The sequence below is a fragment of the Chanos chanos genome, chromosome 2, assembly GCF_902362185.1.
Source record: "Chanos chanos chromosome 2, fChaCha1.1, whole genome shotgun sequence".
NCBI classification, from domain to species: domain Eukaryota; kingdom Metazoa; phylum Chordata; class Actinopteri; order Gonorynchiformes; family Chanidae; genus Chanos; species Chanos chanos.
Genome location: NC_044496.1, coordinates 54,872,502 through 54,891,441, shown reverse-complemented (window position 1 = coordinate 54,891,441; position 18,940 = coordinate 54,872,502). Strand labels below are relative to the sequence as shown.

Genomic DNA, 18,940 nt, shown 5'->3' with positions numbered 1-18,940 from the left:
CAGCACTGCCTTCAGTATGGGTAATGTTCAGGGACTTCTACTCTGTCCAGAAAGTTTATGTGCAAACTAAAATGCTGTGTAGGATTTTCTTGTGAGTAGGCTAAGCACAGGGTAGTGGAAAGCTGTTATTAGCTGAGATAGCGTGCAACTTGTAAGCCACATTGTTGCGCGAAAGCAACTGCTACATTTACATCGGTTTTAAGATACATTAAAAAAAAAAAAGTTTAACAACATTTCAGTTATTTAAAACGGGTATGATTTTATTCTCTGTCAACTCCAACCATACCCACTTTTCATTACCTGAAAGTGTCCTCCATCTTCAGCGTGCCCCTCTGGGTGTCGCCAATACTCCACGCAGCGGCGAGACTGAAGACTGACCCTTCAAGGCGCAAAAAGGCATATCGTCTCATCCAGCGCCGACTGGTGAGTATGGTAGTGATTAGCAGACATTATCGAGCGACGAGCTTATCATGAATTAAGACTGGCCTCGATTTGGATCAACGAGGTTTTGTGTTTTATCACGCACTCTTGCAGCAACATCATAGCGTTGGCACCAGTGGGAACTTTAGGCCCACCTATGTTTACCCAGTGGAGCTCAAAATGTTGATTCGTAAAGTTTTCCCAGAGGGAGTGTGTGATTATGATGACCCGTCTCATGACAAGGTGAGGAACAGTTGGAGATAGCAAGCATCTTCTCGCTAGAGGTTAGGAATGTGATTAGAGTCACTACAGTTAATTACTTTAAAAACATCAAGTAAAAATTAAACTCGATAAAAAAAAAATCCACGATCTGACCGAAATGACCTGATCACGATAGTTTTACTGGACTTTGTGTCAAGGATCTCCGCTTCGTCTCTGTTTAGGTAGTCATCATTTCCATGGAGGATCTCAAAGGACTGAATTCATCTGAGGCAGGTGTACCGTGAATGCGCTCAACGTATTATGTTTTTTAGCGTATCCAGGAAACTAAATGTTTGCAACATTTGACGTTCCAAATGTACTCTTACTCACTTCCTACAAAACTTTCCATGTTGCCAACAATAAAGGTTTACGTTCCTCAGTATTTTTCTTGTGTTTTTCCTTTTATTAATCACGAACGAGGCAAGTGGGGTCAATTATTGCGATTTATTTTATGGGAATGCCCTTTATCCGGGAATAGCTTTAACCCCTTCACTCTTCAGATATAAACCTACTTAAGCTATACAGAGAATGCCCTGAATGGAGAATCCGAGTTATGTTGTGAAATGAGTGTCAGTAGGGTAGCAACGCCTGGTAGAAATAGGAACTGAAAATAAACCATGGAACTGTCTTGAAAAATGCACCTGCTCTTATAAAGATAGCAGAAAATGTACAGAAAATAACGAGATGTGTCGCGCGTGTTTTGGACAGATTGTTGGTGTGAGGGGGACCTTGGAAACCAACAGCCATAGAGATTCTGCGAATCTGACGACCGCTCCCTCTCAAGACAAATATCTCTTGATAATGAAGAGTTGAGTAAGAAGCTATCCCTTTAGAGAATACACCCCTGAGCTACCTTGGGAATTAAAAGACATTGGGTCAGATGAGCTCAGAGAGTGTTTTGAAACGTTTGTGAGGGCTCTTCGTATTGATATCGGAAAATCACTTTTTTTAGCCAAATAAACTACGACCAGGATCTATTCACGAGCAGCTGTTCTGTACGTGCCTTGTATATATATAGAATATGCATCGTAGAACTTACTAATATACGTTCAGATATACTATATTGCGATATTAAGCCAATAAATAGCATGCATAATGGAAAAAACGAACGCAAAGACAAAGGTTCATTTCGTGACAGTCTAGAGATAAAGAGAAATTACTGCAATTAGCGCAGCCCTTTTCTATTGGATCTCTGAATTTATCACAGACCAATAGAGTGTCACCTGTAAGATACTATATATGTAGCCTATACTTCACAGCATCATCACAACTCAGCACGCCTAATCAGGGCAGTCTAATAGGTTATATGAAGACAGTGTAACTTTCGCTTACTTTTACTTCAATCACAGCCAACTGAAACTCTGAGGGCTATTTTCACAGAGTCTCATCTCAGCTGTACATAGAGAATATGGCAGATCCAAGTGAGTATTTTACCCATAGTTAGATTATTTGGAGCAAGAGGTGTGTAATATACAAATTTGGGTTTAAATAGACATTAATGTGTGTGTGTGTATATATATATATATATATATATTACATTTTTTAATCACTCAAGTCACCACTGGTGATGCTAATAAGCCATATACAGATTTAAAATATTACTAGTTAATAGGACTGTTATTATATTATTGCACTGTCATTAATAGCACTATTATAATAGTACTGTTAAATATTTCAGAGGTTCAGTTAATGTTCATTATACTTTTCTAATTAAATCTATTGTAATTCTTCTGATTCTGTTCTTAAAATGTTGAACGTTGGTAAGGGGAGCGTGCAATAGGCCTATGTTTGATTCAGCCTGATGATAACTCGGCCCACTTGGGCTTAGGAGTCCTACTGAGGACTCCCCGCAGGACTTGAACACACCGTACTATTTGCTCTGATGAGCAGGTGTGTTTACTGAAGCAAGGCTTGCGTGACAGAATCAGGGCTTCCAGTCCCAGACAACAAACAAAACCCTGGAGCAACATAATTGCATTTTGTGTGTTTTGAAATCAAAACTTCTCAAACTTATAATTGAAACTAACTTACTCCATTTTGATATGTAAGCAGATTTATTTAGGATTACAAAAGTTCAAAAGTTAAGGAAATGGTGTTTGTTTGCTTGTTTGCTTGTTTGTTTGTTTGCTTGCTTGCTTGTTTCTTTGTTCTCTACTTTGAACTCTATTTTTTGTGATACAGTGTGCTTAACTTTCATGCAAATGCTTCTAAGCAGTTGTTAGATATAGAATGAAGATTATATATGGTCTCGTTTTCAGTATGGATGTTTACTGGTTTGTCTAGTTATTCAGGTTTGACATATAGTAGGATCATCATGATTCAGGTGAATTGTCTGACATTCCTTACTGCACCTTAAACACGTCATTACGGTTTATGATTATCTTAGGGTAGAGCAGATAAAGAGAAACTAACTCTGCCACTCTAACTCAGATAAGGAGATCACCTATGATGAACTTAAAGCTCTCATGGGCCCCGACTCAGGGCTTATCCTGGTGGATGTACGCTCCAAAGATGAGTGGGGAAAAGGGCATATCCCAGGATCCATAAACATGCCCCGTGAGTTATAGAACATTACAAAGTGATAAAGAAATAAATTAATGCATACATACATACACACACACACACATACATACATACATACATACATAGCAGAATTTTGCTGCTATAGGGAAGTAGGAATCTATTCAAAATGAGAGAAGTCTTTGTTACATAGAGTTTGCCACTAAGTGTTTTTACTGAGATATTATTAACTGAAATTATTGGCCACTGTCTTCACTGTTCCATGCACGAGACGTCTCCTCAAATGACACTTAGTGTTTACAGTATAAAAGTAGTTCATCTGTCAGTTATGACAAAATACATAAAGAGCCATAGGCCTACATACATATTTAAAGTAGCATGGATATTTTGTATCCTACACATTTTGTTACCTGTATACCTTTTGTATTTTGTGAGTGTATGTTTATAATGCCAATTTAATTTCCATCTTGCAGTGGAGAATGTAGAGACTGACCTGTCTCTGGATGCGGCTGCATTCAAGGCCAAGTATGGTGTGGCCAAACCCCCACTGGATTACCCTACACTGGTCTTCCACTGCCAGACGGGACGCCGGTCTGGAATCGCCACAGAGAAGGCCAGAAACCTTGGCTTTGTAAAGTATGAATCGATCAATAATACAAATATTTGTTATGATAATGATCTATGGGCATGCATAAAAACAACACATACACCACTTATTTGTTGATTTAATTTTAAATTGATTAACTCTGACGCTACACTTTGAGATTGACTCTTTTAAGCTGATTACACTAAGGCTCTTCAACTTTTCCTTAGAGTTCTTGTGGTTTCTGTTTAGGGCTCGGAACTACACTGGAAGCTACAAAGAATGGTCAGAGAAGGAAGGGAAGTGATGCCTATACGCTTTTAAACCCAAGCCTGAAGAATATAAAATATATTAAGATGTTTCATGCTTTGTGTTTCTGCTGTTTATGAACACTGTCCTGTACTATCTGGTTTCATACTACTCATTTATTAATTCCGTGGTTTGTATATGTTCTCTGCACGGAATTCTGTTGAGGCAAGATAGTATCAAGTGTCATGAAAGAGGACGCTAGTGCCAAACGACTAGGCAGCTACCTTGAACTGTTGTACTTACGGGTAATACAATTACTAATAGTGATAAGATAAATGAATTATATAACAGTTCAAGATTACTCTGATATCCTTATCAGTTTAGCTCTACAAACTTGAATATGTAGGCTGCAGTGGTCTCCATTGTTTGTTATGCCGACAAATAAAGATATTTGGTTGCTGAATACGATCATTCTTTCCAGTGATTCCGTGCAATGGCTGTGTGACTTTTGCCAATGTTAAAGCATGTTCCTCTCACCCCTGTTGGTGGCGCTAAAATTCCACAAACTGACTTGGAGAGGATCAAAGTGCGAGGTGTATAATTTTCTTATTAGTGTCGCAAACCTGGCAATGGGGACGAAAGAACCCCGCCATCAATTATTTATTAGAGCTTGATCACAGCTACATTTTTTAATCTTTGGAACGCGTAACTATGTGATAAAAAACTTGAACTTTGTAACCGCTGTGACCCGTTTGACAGAAAGGTATAATGGTCGCACTATTCATAATTGATTTCTTGGTCATGGGATTAGAATCCAGTTTTATAGCCACGAACTTCCAATTGAAGAGGATTAAATTGTTGAAGTGCTGTATGCCTCTTTACCATACGGCGTTTTCTTCAGCGTTAAATCGTCATGTAGCACGTCACTGAGTTGAGTTCATCTCCTACCGGTGGACATTTAGTAAACTTTTTATGTAGGCCAGGGTTTCAAAATTAAACATTGAAAATTGAAAACCTATCGTCTGCAAAGAATAATTTTTGTCATTGTCATAAGCAATTCGCAGGAAATAAAGCATTAAAACAGGGATCACTAAACAATCAATTAAAATGAAATAAATAATAGTATTACGTACATCTGGAAAAAGGGTAAATGATTGAGCTAATTCAATTTTAATATCTCGTAGGTAGTTTATTTGGGTGCTGGGACTGCTCCCTGTCGTAGTAATTAGACTAACAGTTAGACCACGGGCCGCATGTCGAAAAAGGCTGAAAACCTCCTGAGTGAGGCTGTGCACCGTAATCACACTCTTAGTCCAAACAGCAGGCCTTCATGTGTGTACTGTACATGCAACCGTACTGTATACGGTGACTACAAGGTCCAGAATGCCTTTCTCTATACAACCCCTTGCATCGGCTGGAGACCTATTGCTTCTTAGTCAAAAAAAAAGAAAAAAGAAAGAAAAGAGAGAAAAAAAAAGAATTCTGGTGAAATATAAGACCACGCCGATAAATATATGTATTTTGTGAAATCTTTTTTAGAGTAGTACAAAAGCATGCCGTGTTAATTTGCACGCATGAAACGTAATGCCTCTGGCAGCTTCCGACTGAATAATGATTACACGGCGCCTTGGAAACAAAAAATGTACACAAATTTTAAAGCGACCACATAATTTATTTTGGTAGCTGAAACGGGATTTGTTGATTTTAACACCGGTCGAAATTTAAGGTAGATATTGACTTTCAGACTGCGTCTTAAATTACACCGTGTTGTAATTGCGCATAAATTGTAGCAAAGTAGCCTACTCTTGGTTACTGATTTGAAATTTCAATGCAGTTAATATTGAACGGGTTGAATGGATTAATGCCATGTAATTCTTAAAATGCTTTTGCTTCGAAAAATTAGAAGTCTGATTGAGAAGCTCAGAATTAAAGTCGAGTACTGTCCTCTAGAAACCACTGGCAGAAGTTTGTTTCTTTCCGTGTTACAGGGTTTAAAATATGCCTCTGGAGGGGAAGTCAGACATGGATCGCGTGGGCCTGTTTAAAGAGATGGGCTATATTTCCATAGGGGATAAATACACGCCTTATGTTTATCGTAAGTAAAATCTGCCATCATCTCATCACGGCACGGTTTGCATTATCCTTTCAAACAACATAAATACTTAAAATAAACAAACAAACAAAAAACATCACGCAACTACTGTGATACTAGTTGTCTAAATAGACCCTTTATTATTCCAGAATGCTTTGAAAAATTTTACGTATCCATAACGCTTAAATTACGGAACAGGAAATGATCCACCAATTGTACCCCAATTCCTTCTTTTCTCCAAAAGGTCCCTTTAATGAATCTGCATATAAGAATAAACAAATGTTGACATCCGGACCAAAGAGGAAGTCTGCTTTACAGGCAGGTTATTTTGACACGCAGTTCAATAGAATCTTTGAGAGGGAAGCCCTAACAGATACAGTGAAACTTCAGAGGCAATACAGGATTCAACAGGCCAAGAAGAACTTAGGAAAAGCCTTCCTTCCCAGCAACGGAGAGAAGAAACCGTAAGTTCAGCTTCTAAGTAAATATAAGACAAAACGGAATACATTCTACATTGCTGTTTGATGAAAAATCGCTCTAAATGAAAGCTTCATGCTGAGGAGTGTTCTTCTCGCTGACAGGCTGTCGTTAATTGTGCCCATCAAGGTTGATGTGGTTTTGAACTTCATTTGAATGAAAACACATGAAAAGAACCACCCTTTCTCAGAGTTTCCATTTCATCATGATCCTCTTAGCTCTGTGATCTATTTAGACTCCAGAGAAGGAAACATTGCAGAGATACCATTATGGCATTAATGTATTCAAGCAGAAATTCGACCAGAAATCCTCTACATTGTCCATATCTAACCTCATAACCTTTGTCACAGACATGTTTCGTTGCCATGTTGCGTATTTCACAGGTTATTTCATTCAGGTCACAATTCAGGTCTTACCAGAAAAGATGAGAGCGAGTCATTTAGTCTGGACATTCACCCAGTTTTGGGGGGTGGGGGTCATCTTTTATTTTGGATGACTTGAAAAGTCTCTAGAGAGGCTTTGGAAAATGTCAGTGTTTCTAGCAAATCAATTCCTCAGAGAACTCTTCTATCAAAATGAGGCTGACCGCAATGTTGTGTTTCCCTACCTCCATGACATGTTGTAGGTCCGGAGTAGGCGGTTACTATGGGACGATTGGAGGTCCTGTACAAGCTATGAGTGTGCTGCAGATCCCAAAGAAACCATACAAATCTCCTGGCAAGAACTTCTACACCAGTCCACCCAAAAAAGGGAGTGGCTACGGGTATGTTAAGATTGACAACCAATGGTTCACTTGTTTATTAAAAGGTGTTCTCTCACTAGTCCGCTATACTTTTAATATCTACTCCCTCTCCATGTTCCTCTGGATATGAGGAAGCGACTGGATGCTTTGTCTGGCACTGTACTACTCCTTGGTCTGAAAAACAAAATGATCATTTTGGTTTATTTATTTTGGAATTGCAGCAGCGGAATGTAAGCTCCATATTTCACATGTTACATGATTAATATCTGTCAGAATACAGCAGAGGCTGTGACTTCACCGCCCTCATGAAGACGACTGGTTATATAATTATTTAAATGAGTGTTTTGTTTTGAATAGTTATCCAAATGTGACCTTGTCTAAAATGGACTCCTATGCCTCAGACCTCTATGACCGAGCCAAAGAGATGTCGCAGGTGAGGGTGTGTTGTTGCGTGGGTGTGTGATGTGAAAAAAAAAAAAAAGATTGTATTTATGAAGTCTGCAGATTGTATAATTTTGTTTTCGTACATACCAAAACCACGACCAAAGCTAATGTTACAATGATTATTGTGTGAAATAAGAGAATGTTGTCTTGTGTATTTTAATGAGAGGATTTTGTTTTGCTAGCGTGAGATGGCGGCCCATAAATCCATGCTGAAAGGAGGGCCTTTCCGTCTGAACCTCCGTCCAAAAGAGTGTTTTGATAGCAATCCTTACAAATTTGACAAACCCTTACCACCTACAAAGAAAACAGAGGAGAAAAAACACTTTGTCGTGCCCTTCAAACCAAGCTCGCCCAGCAAAAAGGTAAGAACAGTCTCCAGGTGGAAGACCTGCGTAAATGATCTCTTTCTGCTGAACATGTCTGAATATTCTGAATGAGAGATAGAACCTTCTTTCACGTGGTTCACGTTTTTCGCTTAATGGCCGACCGACAAACGAATGGATCATCTGAATTCTGTAGCAGGGCATGGTGGTTTTCTGTGTTTCAGATCGGAGGGATGAAAGCTGGGACTTTTAGCTCTTATCCGGCCCACTCAGCGGACGCTTACTTTGGCCAGAAGCCCTTAACCACAAACAAAGAGGGAAAAGTGTTCCGTCCCTCACCCGGAACTAAAAGCACACCGGTCAAGAGCATTCTCGGAGTTAACATTAACAAGTAAGGCTGATCTAAATTCCCTGAACATGACTGTTTTGGAGGATAATACGGTAGATGCTAATCGTATCTTTGTTGTTGAATGTTCACTGTATGCCTGTCTGTCAGTTTTCTCTCTTTTTTTTTTCATTTCCAGGGCAATTAATTCCTCAAACTACAATCAGATTGCTTCGGTTATGGCATACTGACACGTCACGACGCAGTAACAATGCGATGGTTAAATTCAACCTTTCCAACAACTGAAGTGTTCTGATGTTTAAATAAAGTTTTAAAGTTTTTTTTTTTTTTTCAAACCCCTCCTCAATTGACCTTTGTTACATACGAGTCATATAAGGAGTGTGGATCTCTTAGAGTCTCGTGTACATTTTTTCAGTTTGAAACAGAATAACAAACAAAGCTATAAACAATAATAAAATCCAATCTGTCAATGGATACTCTGCCTTTAATTGATTGAAAAAATGATCCAAAAAAGGTTGGTTCAAATTGTCTCATTAGCATAATTCAAACGATGCCTTTCTCCTTTCCTTTCAGTGATAATAATCATATTTGGCCATACAAATGGGATTTCCTTGAATTTTTGTTTTGTTTTGTTTGTTTTACATTTTAAATTTTTGAATTTTTTTTAAAGAAGTAATATTCAGCATACTACACACACTCAGTGAAGAAAGATTTGTGAAGGAATTTATTTTTTTTGCAAGTTTAAAGCTTAAGTCATGGTAATCTGCATTGAAATATACCTGTGTTCACATCCACTTAAGTCCACTTATGCCTCAGTTCATTGAGCATCACTAAATATCCCATTTTCATACAGTAGAGAAGCTTGGCCTATAAACTACCGTCTTTAGCAAACTTAAATCCTGTTACAACAAAAATGATCAACAAAAACTGGCTGACGTTCACTTTCAAAACAGCAGTCCATGTTTCATTCAATGAATGAAGAACCTTGCCAATTTTCTGTTTTTTCTCTTCAGCCCCTCAGACACTGATCAAATCCTAGGAGAAGCATGTTTTCAAAATTATAAGCCATTCGTTCATTTTTACCTATCAGTTGAAGGTATAAGATCACCTATCGGTTGAAGGTATAATGAACATCAAGAAACATCCCAAGAAAATGGAGCTGTATGCTTTGGCAGTAGAGCAGGGTACAGGTTTCTCTGGCAACAGCTATAGAAGTAAAAAGCGATCATACGATTGGTTGTAGCTTCTTGTGCTTGGCAGAGATTGGTTTGAGCTTTTGACCGTGTGTGTCTCTAAGCCTTGGGGTAAACAGTGATCAGATCGTGTCCCTCCGGTGGTCTTGTCCTGGCGCGAGCATGGGTCTCACAGTACAACTGTCCCTCCACGAAGAAGTAACCTTTCTGCTTCAGGTTGACGTTGCAGTCCGAACAAACAAAGCAGGCCGGGTGGCGAAACTTGTCCCTCGCTTTCACCACCGTCCCCCTGTCAGTTAGTGAGGTGAGACAGTGACAAAGGTCAAAGGGCAAAGTTCAGAGGGCACCCGTGGTGAAAGGTCATAGCAGAAATAAGAGGCCGTGCTTATAAGTGTGAGAGAACGAAACTATCCGGGGGGGAGGATAAAAATGTGAGATTTATTATGACGTTATAAAGCTGTTGATAATAGGATCGTGTGTGCGGGTTTTTGTTTTTTTTTTAATACTCACACAATGCCGTGACCACATTTGTCACACAGAGGTAGCTTCTGAAGACTGCCGCCTGCTGCCTGGGGCTTTGTTACTGGAGCTTTCACACTCTTAGTCACCAGAGGCCTGGGACCTTATAAAATAACAAAACATCACAGATCATTTCAGACAAAATGACATCAAAGTCTCTTTCATCAGGGGTCTTTTATCGTCACATGCACGTGTTTAAGTGTGTAAACTATGGAAAAGCGATGATCAGTTTTAGCTCAGTTTTAGCTCACGCCATTTCATATGTCTGGTCTCTTATCTACACAAGAACCCTGGTGTATAAGGTCACAGTTGTAGTTGCTAAGAGTTGACAGGTTCATCAGAATCAACCTGTCTGGTCAATATTCTGAAATGTAGCTGGTAACATGAGGTTGTTTGTTGTTGTTGTTGTTGTTGTTGTTGTTATTTACTGTTATATTTTTGCATGGTGTGGTGGGCAGGTTAGAGCTCACGGTTATTCTCCACACAGTCCTGCAGGGCCTTGAAGGAGCCTGACTGCCGCGGTTCGTGTGGCTTCTCGTGATCTTCCTGGAGCATGCGGTACACATGGGACTCCTCAATGGAGGTGAGTCTTTTCCCACTGAAAACAGAAGATTTGTCAGTATCATACGTGTTGCAGAGGAGTCGACCTCTAGTTCCTATTGTGAATCTCATCGACTGTGTATTCATAATGCAAAAAATATGTGAAACTAATACCACAGGGCACTGTATTTACTGTAACAACAAGAAAAACATCTGACGCACGGATCAAGGCGGATGTAGGTAAGTTGAGTAGACACTGAGCTGTGGTTACCTGGGTGAGGCTTGTTCATCTACAGCGGAAATCTGAGCCTGCTGTAGTGAGTTCATGACATTGGCTTCTGAATACAATGCAAGGGGGGAGTTATACTGAGCTGAAGGAGCCAGTACTCCACTCTGGCTGGGGTGAGCAACCAGCTGGGAGCCAGGAGGGGAACTGACTACATTTCCCATCAACCCCCCTGATGTGCTGTCACTGAGGTTGTATTCAGTTGCCGCAACAAAGACAGGTGAGCCAAATGATGATATTACAGAACAGGGACAGAACAAACAAAAGTTATAGACAGGAGACAGAATGGGACACAAAGTTACGGAAAACAACAAAGACCAAGAGAGAATGGAGAGAAAGTTAGCAATAAGAACAGAGACCAAGCCTCAGGACCAAAATGTTACTGACTATGATAATAATGGATATTGCAGTTCAAAAGATATGTCTTCACATTTGTTGATTCTACTGACTTTGATGAACATAATTATCTTTAGATCAAATACAATAAAGATGATATGCATGGTACTGAATTCACAATAACTTATTACATAAAAAATTCATTTAAAGATCGCATTTTGGATCATTCATTGCCGTTAGAAATTGTGTCTGTCATATTACAGCATTCCTTTTCTAATTAAAGGAACAGGTGATGACATTCCTTTAATAACGAGTGTTGACATGCATGGATATTGTGGAACTATTAACCTGCTCTGGGTGGCAGATATGAAGGGCTTTGGTCTGACATTAAACTTGTGTTCGAAGTAACCAAGGTCCTGCAAGGCACAAGAAGAGGGAAGCTGGAGTTAGAGAGACAGGTGGAGGTTGACAGGTGAGAGGTTAGGGCGGAGGGCGGAGGTCTGCTAGTTTGAAGTTTGCGTGTGGGTTCCAGGAGGACCTGATGGAGTTTGTTGGAGAAGGTTTGGAAGGTGGAAAGGAAAAGTTCGTGAGGGAAAGTTAGCGGGAAAAAAAAAAGGTGGAAGGTGGTTGTTCTTGTTGGTCTTCTGACGGCACTGGGATGGAACTCACCCCTCAGGTTTGTCCTGCACCAGGCTTCGGACCTGTCCCTGAAGAGCATCCTGGATGTTGTCTTCAGAGTAGAGGCCTATGGGAGTGTTGTAGGTGGAGCTCACCACTTGCCTGTTGTCGTCCAGGTTGGCGGCAGCCACAAACGGCTGAGCGCGTCTGTTATGGGCTGTGCCGATTGGTTTATACTCCTGCACACGTGGGACAGAGACACACTGCATGCTGGGGTCATAGTTCACCACAAACACAGGACAAGAGGACTCATCAAGCAGATCTGCAAAGGCACAGTGTTACTGTGGACAGTCTGAGGGAAAACCAAACCAACCGAACTCAATGCTTGATGAGATGACAGACTTTATCACAGAGTACCTGGAATACAAAAAATACGACTAAATTGTGGTGAATTAATGTAATTGGGTGGTGAATATAATCCTGACATGCTGGTCACCATTCTTTCAGCTTATCCCAAAATTGAAGTAATATTTTTAAAGAGTTTTAAAGAGTTAAATGATATCAAAGAACTCCTTTGGAGCAATTTAAGTGAGGTAAGATAGTGCTGAAGGTGTCAGCAACATAACTAAGAATCTGAGTCAGCTGATGCGAATCTGATCAGGAGAATATTGGACCAAAATAAAAAAAAGAAGAGAGACGTCCAGTCATCCTGTGGGCCAAAGCCAAAGCCCAATGTCATAAATCTACAGTTCCAAGCACCTCGTTCACATACGACACAGCAGCAACACAAACATCTTTTCTACGTGCTTCACACACCCGCATTCCTGAAAGTATTCATTAGAGATGTTTATCTGGAACATTCCTTGAAAAAGAATTTATGCCACGGATTTGTCACGTGCAACATGCAACTGTTTGGGAGAAGAAAAAAGAAAAAAAAAAACACACACACATCGGTGGTCTTGTTTATTGGTCTGTCATACTTACTTGTTGCTCCGCCTCTAAATTGATTTTGAAGGGGTGGGCCTTTCCTTCTTCTGTTACTTGCGGCGACCAGAGTTTGGTTTCAGGTCTGCGACAGATGCAGTACATATTCAGTTTGATAAAAATTGCTGCTCTAATAAAAAGATCAGTCCAAGCGATGCTTTACATTGCGTGTCGACCGTGACCTTGTTAAGATCATAATTTACATCATCAGCCAAGTGTCTACAAGCCATCCTAGACTCTGCCATTTTTACGAGTGAGTGTAAATCTGAAAGACAGACAGGACTGAAGGTAAACTTGAGACATCAGGCGGACAGTCTGGTCGTTTAGATCAGAGTTTGTCCCATCCTGCTCCCGGAGGTGTAGAGCACTGCATGTTTTAGATGTCTCCCTGCTCTAACACACAGCTTATTCAACCCATCAACTCATTACGAAGCTCTTGAAAAGCTAAAGCAGATGTGTGGGAGGCAGAGAGAGAGACCTAACACACGCACACGTGCCAGCAAAGATTAGGAAACACTGGAGTAGAAAAACTTGAAAGAAACATTTTGATGTTTAGATTTTGAATTGCGGTTGTCCTGCCAATCATTACATCACAACGTTGTATATATTGAGTGATTATGCGGTCTTTACCTCTCAATTTTGAGACAAAGCTGGTAGGTCGCGTCTTTGATCTTGTTCTGTGCTTCGGTGTGCGTCATGCCCTCTGTAGAGACGCCGTCGATGGCCAGAATGACATCGCCGGGACACAGATTAGCCAATGAGGCCTTACCGCCAGGGGTTACCTAGAAACCGGGCATCCGGGCGTTTAGTTTCTCCAGTCAAGGTGGGAAGGACAGGGTTGAATTGAAAACAGTCACAGACAGTTCCAAGGCTCTGTAATGAGCTGAAGTTGTCAAAAGACAGAGAGCATATCATACCTCAGCGCCTGCCTCCCCAAAAAGTTTTTATACATGAATGGAAACAGAGTTTTTTGGGGGTGTGGATGGGTGACTGGGTGGGGGGTATGAGATAGCAGTGTTAGTTATCTTTTGGCCCATGCTATGCGGAGAGAAGACTATAAATAGTGGAGTATGGGTTTGTCAATCAGGTCACAGCAGCACACTTCTGAAGCCTTGACTATTGGCAGCAGGCTGATCTAACCTATATGGCATTCACTCTGTCGCCCAGACCTCCCCCCTCCCCTCCCCTCCACTCTCTCTCTTTCTTTCTCCCTCTCTCTCTCTCTCTCTCCCTCCTCACTCTGTCTTTCATTACTGGGGTCTGACATCATCCTTCACTCCTCTCATCCCTGGCAGGCTCATTTTCTGAGGTATTTCTCCTCTCTCCCTTCGGACATTTATCTCATCAGCTTGCCTTGTAAGGAGCCCTTCTCCCCCTTACACTGCTGCTTGGGTAGCGCCTCCCTGTGCCTTTAACCACTGTTTTCACTCATGTTTCTCTCTCTCTCTCTCTCTCTCTTTTTCTCTATAGCGTAGATTCATAACAGATTAGGTCACCATAGTTATTTTAACACTAGAAGATTCATCAAATCCAGAGAGTTTTGTGCAGGCTATTTTAGAAGTTCTGAGCTGCTGGATGTGAAAAGGAGTGATCAATTCCTGTGGTATTGTACAATCAATACGCCTTTAAGAGTCATGTTTCAGCAAGCAATAATCAAAGGCAATGAACTTTGTGCATCCTGGCCCCCCAAACCACAAAGCCTCTGTTTTTTTCTCCAGTTCATACCACACTGTAGACATAATGTTATGATATTAAATGTCGCTAATCCATGTTTTCACTGAAGGGAATACAAGCCTGATACACTCTGTGCTCCTCTCTGGATAAACCTGTATGAATAAAGGGTAATAGAGACATGTGATTATTGCTGAGAGTTTAGCCTGGATGAACAGAAACAACCGAAAATCACTATTCCTGAGAAATCTTTCTGTCAATTGACCCATTGCTATGCTAAGCATACCATCAAAGCTGGAGGCTCTCCCAGATGTAATCAAAGAGTTAATGAGGCAACATGAATGTCCTCATAATTAAATTAGACACACACACACACGCGCACACACACACACATAGACACACATATGCATACTCACACACATGCGCGCACACATAAACACACAAATACACACACTCACACGCACACACATGCAGACACACATCAGTTTGAATATAACATTCAGTTGCAGTTGTAGGGAGCACCTGTTTAATGTGTGTTGATTGTTTTGAACATGGAAGCAGTAATCACTGTAGTGACATTTAAACTCATGAGGTTTTTTTGCCAGACGAAGTAAAAACAGACTGCATCATAGATATTTTAAGGAAGTAAAATATCTAAGACCAAATGTAAGGCTAGACTAAATGTACATGTAAAATTCAGTGAGTGGTTGGCAATTGAAACATTCCTATAAATAAGATGAGCCATGCGTTTGTGTGTGTGCGTGTGTGTGTGTGTGTGTGTGTGTGTGTGTGCGCGTGTGTGTGCATGCGTGTGCGTGCGTGCGTGCGTGTGTGTTTACGATATATTAGCACAATTTTTTAGCGACAATGACAGGATACAATTGATCTTTTTAACAGATAAGCCTACATCTGCTTACCCTCACCCCGTATACACTGACTTCACTGCTTTAATAGCTTAGCATTACTGCCTTTAAAAACGCACCATGAGGTCACCTCAGGCCGCGCTCCGCCGGAGCACAGAGAAGGTTCCGGATGGAGCGTTAACAAAACCACAGAGGTTTACTTTTGGGATGAGCTCACCGTTTCCCTCGGCTGAAAATCTCTCTCTAATAAGGCAGAGTTTCTTTACTCTCGGCCCACATAGCAGGTCTCACAGGCAGTATAGATTATTGTTACCTCTCGCTATGACTGTAATAAAAAAAAAACCTTTTCTTTCACTAATTTTGCAGATGATTTATGTTACAGGACATAAATAACGCTCCCTATTGAGAACATGCTGTTATTTCTTCACTGTACATGCATCGTGGATTACAGTTACCTCTCGCTATGACGCTTAAAAAAAAAGAGAAAGTTCTTGTCTTTCAGTGATTTTGCAGATGATTAATGTTAAAGGTCATAAATAGTGCTCCCTGTTGAGAACATGCTGTTATGTCTTCATCGTAGATGCTGCACTAATAAGCCCCCCCCACCCTTCCAGTTATTAATATCTCTGAAACATTGTCGTAGAAGTGGACAGCATCTGGTTCTGGCTGGTTCTGATCCACACATGGATTAGAGGAATGAGAGAGAAACAGATGAGTCATTGTATTGCACGACTCTCGTTAACATTTATCACATAAATAGAACCAGGTACACACAGAGAGAGGCTCTCAGCACAGTATGCTGTGTGTGTGTGTGTGTGTGTGTGTGTGTGTGTGTGTGTGTGGGCAGCAGCAAGTAATTGTTTATGGAAGTGGTATTTTATTTACTAAGACAGGGTGCCTAAGCACATGCCTTTTATATGAAGGGGACATGTTCTTGTGTATGTGTGTTGGCATTGCGTGTGTGTGTGTGTGTGTGTGTGTGTCTTTGCCTCTCCTCGCCAAATTTCTCCGTAAAAATTTCCATAAAGCATTTTCTTCTTCGTGTATTTACGTTGACCAGTTAGTCTGCCCGACTGGTTTGTCATGTTCTCCTGTGGCCACTCAGAATGTTGTCCCATCTCCAAAACTAACACTGATTTATTTCTCAACTCTCATTCGTTTATTCTATTGTTTATATGTTTATTAGATTAGAGGGGCAGAGGAATCCTTTTCAAATACTCCAGTGCAAAGCTCAGAGAATGCGCCGTCTGCTTTAGCAGTTAGCCTGAACATGCATCTAACCTTCCACCTTTTCCTATCAGCACGCCGATCCTCAATCAACAGCGCGTTAAAGAGATCTAGAACTGAGAGCTGTTATTCGCTCCGTCGACAGGTGTGGAGATCCGCGCGGAGCCACTCTTTAGACGTGAGCGTGGATGCCAAGCATCCAGGGCCACTGACCTTTCTGGAAACCATCTCTATACAGCCTTATATTTAGCAGTGCGATGAGAGACAGATTATCCATGTATTTGCAAATTAAAGACTAAACACGACGCCAACTGCAGCCAAAGGGGTAGAGGAAACTGGCCTCTGCTCAAACATCGAGAAGACCAGGGACTATAACGACTGGCTCCTTTCAGCTTACAGCTGTGATGTTCAGATAACACGACTTTCTCTCTGTCAGGATCTCAAACCTCCCTTAAATAGCACATCAGGGTCGCCCGATATGTCATCATCTCAATAGAAAATTCTCCACACTTAGCGATGCCCAATTCATGTGCCAAGCTCATCTCTTTTCAGCCAGTTGTTAGAGGCATCAGTTTCGATCAATGTCATGTCACGAAAACAGACCTCTGTCCGGAAATAAAGATATAAATGAACTCTTCTGCCACAGAACTTTGTACCAAACCGACAACTCTTCCTATTATTAGAGAAATCTGACACTACAACTTTGGAAACGCATCCATGTAAGCTGCAGTGTAATAGTGTATCTAGTGCATAATAGTGTGAGTAAATCTAAATTGGTAGCTAATAAAAAGAGGCAAGAAAGTCCATAAAGAATATCAAATGAACGATATCAGTGAAAACCCCAAACAAACATGAGCTGCTGCTGTTGTTGTTCACTCACTCTGGTGACGGTCAGAGACTGGTTGAAGTCTTTTCCGCCGGACAGCCGGAATCCCCACGGGCCAGGCCCGTCCAGTACTACATTCTGTGGCATTTCTCTCTCCTTTGCTCCTTGAGTCTTTCACTCTCTCCTACTTTTTCTCTCTCTCTTTTTTTTTCCTCTGACTTTTTTAATTCTTGGGTAGTGGAGTATCTGCGGAGAGAGAGAGAGAGAGAGAGAGAGGAGGATAAGCTACTCTGTTCCTCCTACTGTAGATCCACTCACTCTCCTCACACTTGGCAACCAGTGACTGTGCTTGAATCCCTTTTAAGCACTGTGTGGGTGTGTGTGTGTGCGTGCACGTGTGTGCGTGTGTGTGTGTGTGTTTGTGTGTGTGTGTGTGTGAAAGAGGACAGAGTGAGACAGAGAGATAGTGAGAGAAAGAGAGAAAGAGAGGGGGGGAGAGAGGAGAGAGAGAAAGAGAGAGGGAGAGAGAGGGGAGAGAGAGAGAGAGAAAGAGAGAGGGAGAGAGAGGGGAGAGAGAGAGAGAGAAAGAGAGAGGGGGGATACAGAGAGAGAGAGAGAGAAAGAGAGAGAGATAGAGATAGAGAGAAAGAGGGAGAGAGAGAGAGAGAAAGAGAGAGAGAGAGATAGAGAGAGGGGGGGAGAAAGAGGGAGAGAGAGAGAGAGAGAGAGAGAGAGAGAGAGATGGAAGAGTATTTTCCAGTGCCCTGCCTCAGGTTCCCTTTTCCTGATGATCTCACTTGTATAGGTGGGGCATTCTCTCTCTCTCTCTCCCTCTTTCTCTCCCCCCCCCCCCCTCTCTATCTCTCTCTCTCTCTCTCTCTCACACACACACACACACACACACACACCCTCCCCAGCCAACCCCCATGCTCTTTCCCTCTTCATTTGTTAACTGTCAACTCTCCAAATTTTTTCACTCCTCTCAGATGGTCGGACACCTGTGTTGAGCTGCTCCTCTAGTTAGTCATCTGATCAAAGCGCAGAGCTGAATCACAGTCTGCCTGATAAACAGATCAAGCATAAATCTGTCGGATCTGATAACTGACATGCTAAAACCACATCGTCACGGCCAGTCTTGACACGTCTGGCGGCGTGGGCGTGGCCTACGAGGTTTCAAAGTCCTCATCCTGTAAAGAATGTGAGCCAAGGTTAACCACAAAAAGTGAATGTCATACAACACTTTGATTCTGAACTTGGATTTTGTGTAGATAAGCAGAGGAGGAGAGCGTGAAATCCGGGGCATCTGGGAATACGTGTCTGATTATACCTGGGACCAGATATAAGCTACTCTCTCTCACAGACCGCATTTCAACAGAGTCATGGTGAGCAAACAGTTCACAGAGCCTAAGGCCCCTCTGAC

At 41.4% G+C, this 18,940-nt stretch overlaps 3 protein-coding genes across 5 annotated transcripts; 2 read left to right on the top strand and 1 right to left on the bottom strand.

Moving 5' to 3' along the window:
* The first annotated feature begins 16 nt into the window (after nt 1-16).
* Nucleotides 17-4,091, top strand: LOC115805092 (thiosulfate:glutathione sulfurtransferase-like). The gene is made up of 7 exons (XM_030765575.1): nt 17-20; nt 359-423; nt 535-663; nt 864-915; nt 3,103-3,237; nt 3,675-3,837; nt 4,037-4,091. Exons 1-7 carry the CDS (start codon nt 17-19, stop codon nt 4,089-4,091), a joined length of 603 nt encoding a protein of 200 aa, XP_030621435.1.
* Nucleotides 4,092-6,031: 1,940 nt separating this feature from the next.
* cfap96 (cilia and flagella associated protein 96) lies at nt 6,032-8,687 on the top strand. Its single transcript, XM_030766889.1, has 7 exons — nt 6,032-6,128; nt 6,370-6,589; nt 7,228-7,365; nt 7,702-7,777; nt 7,971-8,150; nt 8,336-8,502; nt 8,636-8,687. Exons 1-7 carry the CDS (start codon nt 6,032-6,034, stop codon nt 8,685-8,687), a joined length of 930 nt encoding a protein of 309 aa, XP_030622749.1.
* A 1,062-nt stretch (nt 8,688-9,749) lies between these two features.
* On the bottom strand, nt 9,750-17,667 carry pdlim3b (PDZ and LIM domain 3b). Of its 3 annotated transcripts, none has more exons than XM_030766273.1 (7): nt 17,575-17,667; nt 13,564-13,715; nt 12,934-13,018; nt 12,001-12,188; nt 10,640-10,767; nt 10,161-10,272; nt 9,750-9,939 (listed from the first exon to the last, which is right to left on the bottom strand). In XM_030766273.1, exons 1-7 carry the CDS (start codon nt 17,665-17,667, stop codon nt 9,750-9,752), a joined length of 948 nt encoding a protein of 315 aa, XP_030622133.1. The 3 variants fall into 3 exon arrangements, with proteins under 3 accessions (XP_030622133.1, XP_030622134.1, XP_030622135.1); XM_030766274.1 differs by lacking the exon at nt 12,001-12,188 and adding an exon at nt 11,680-11,747; XM_030766275.1 differs by lacking the exons at nt 12,001-12,188; nt 12,934-13,018; nt 13,564-13,715 and adding an exon at nt 11,680-11,747.
* Nucleotides 17,668-18,940: the final 1,273 nt, after the last annotated feature.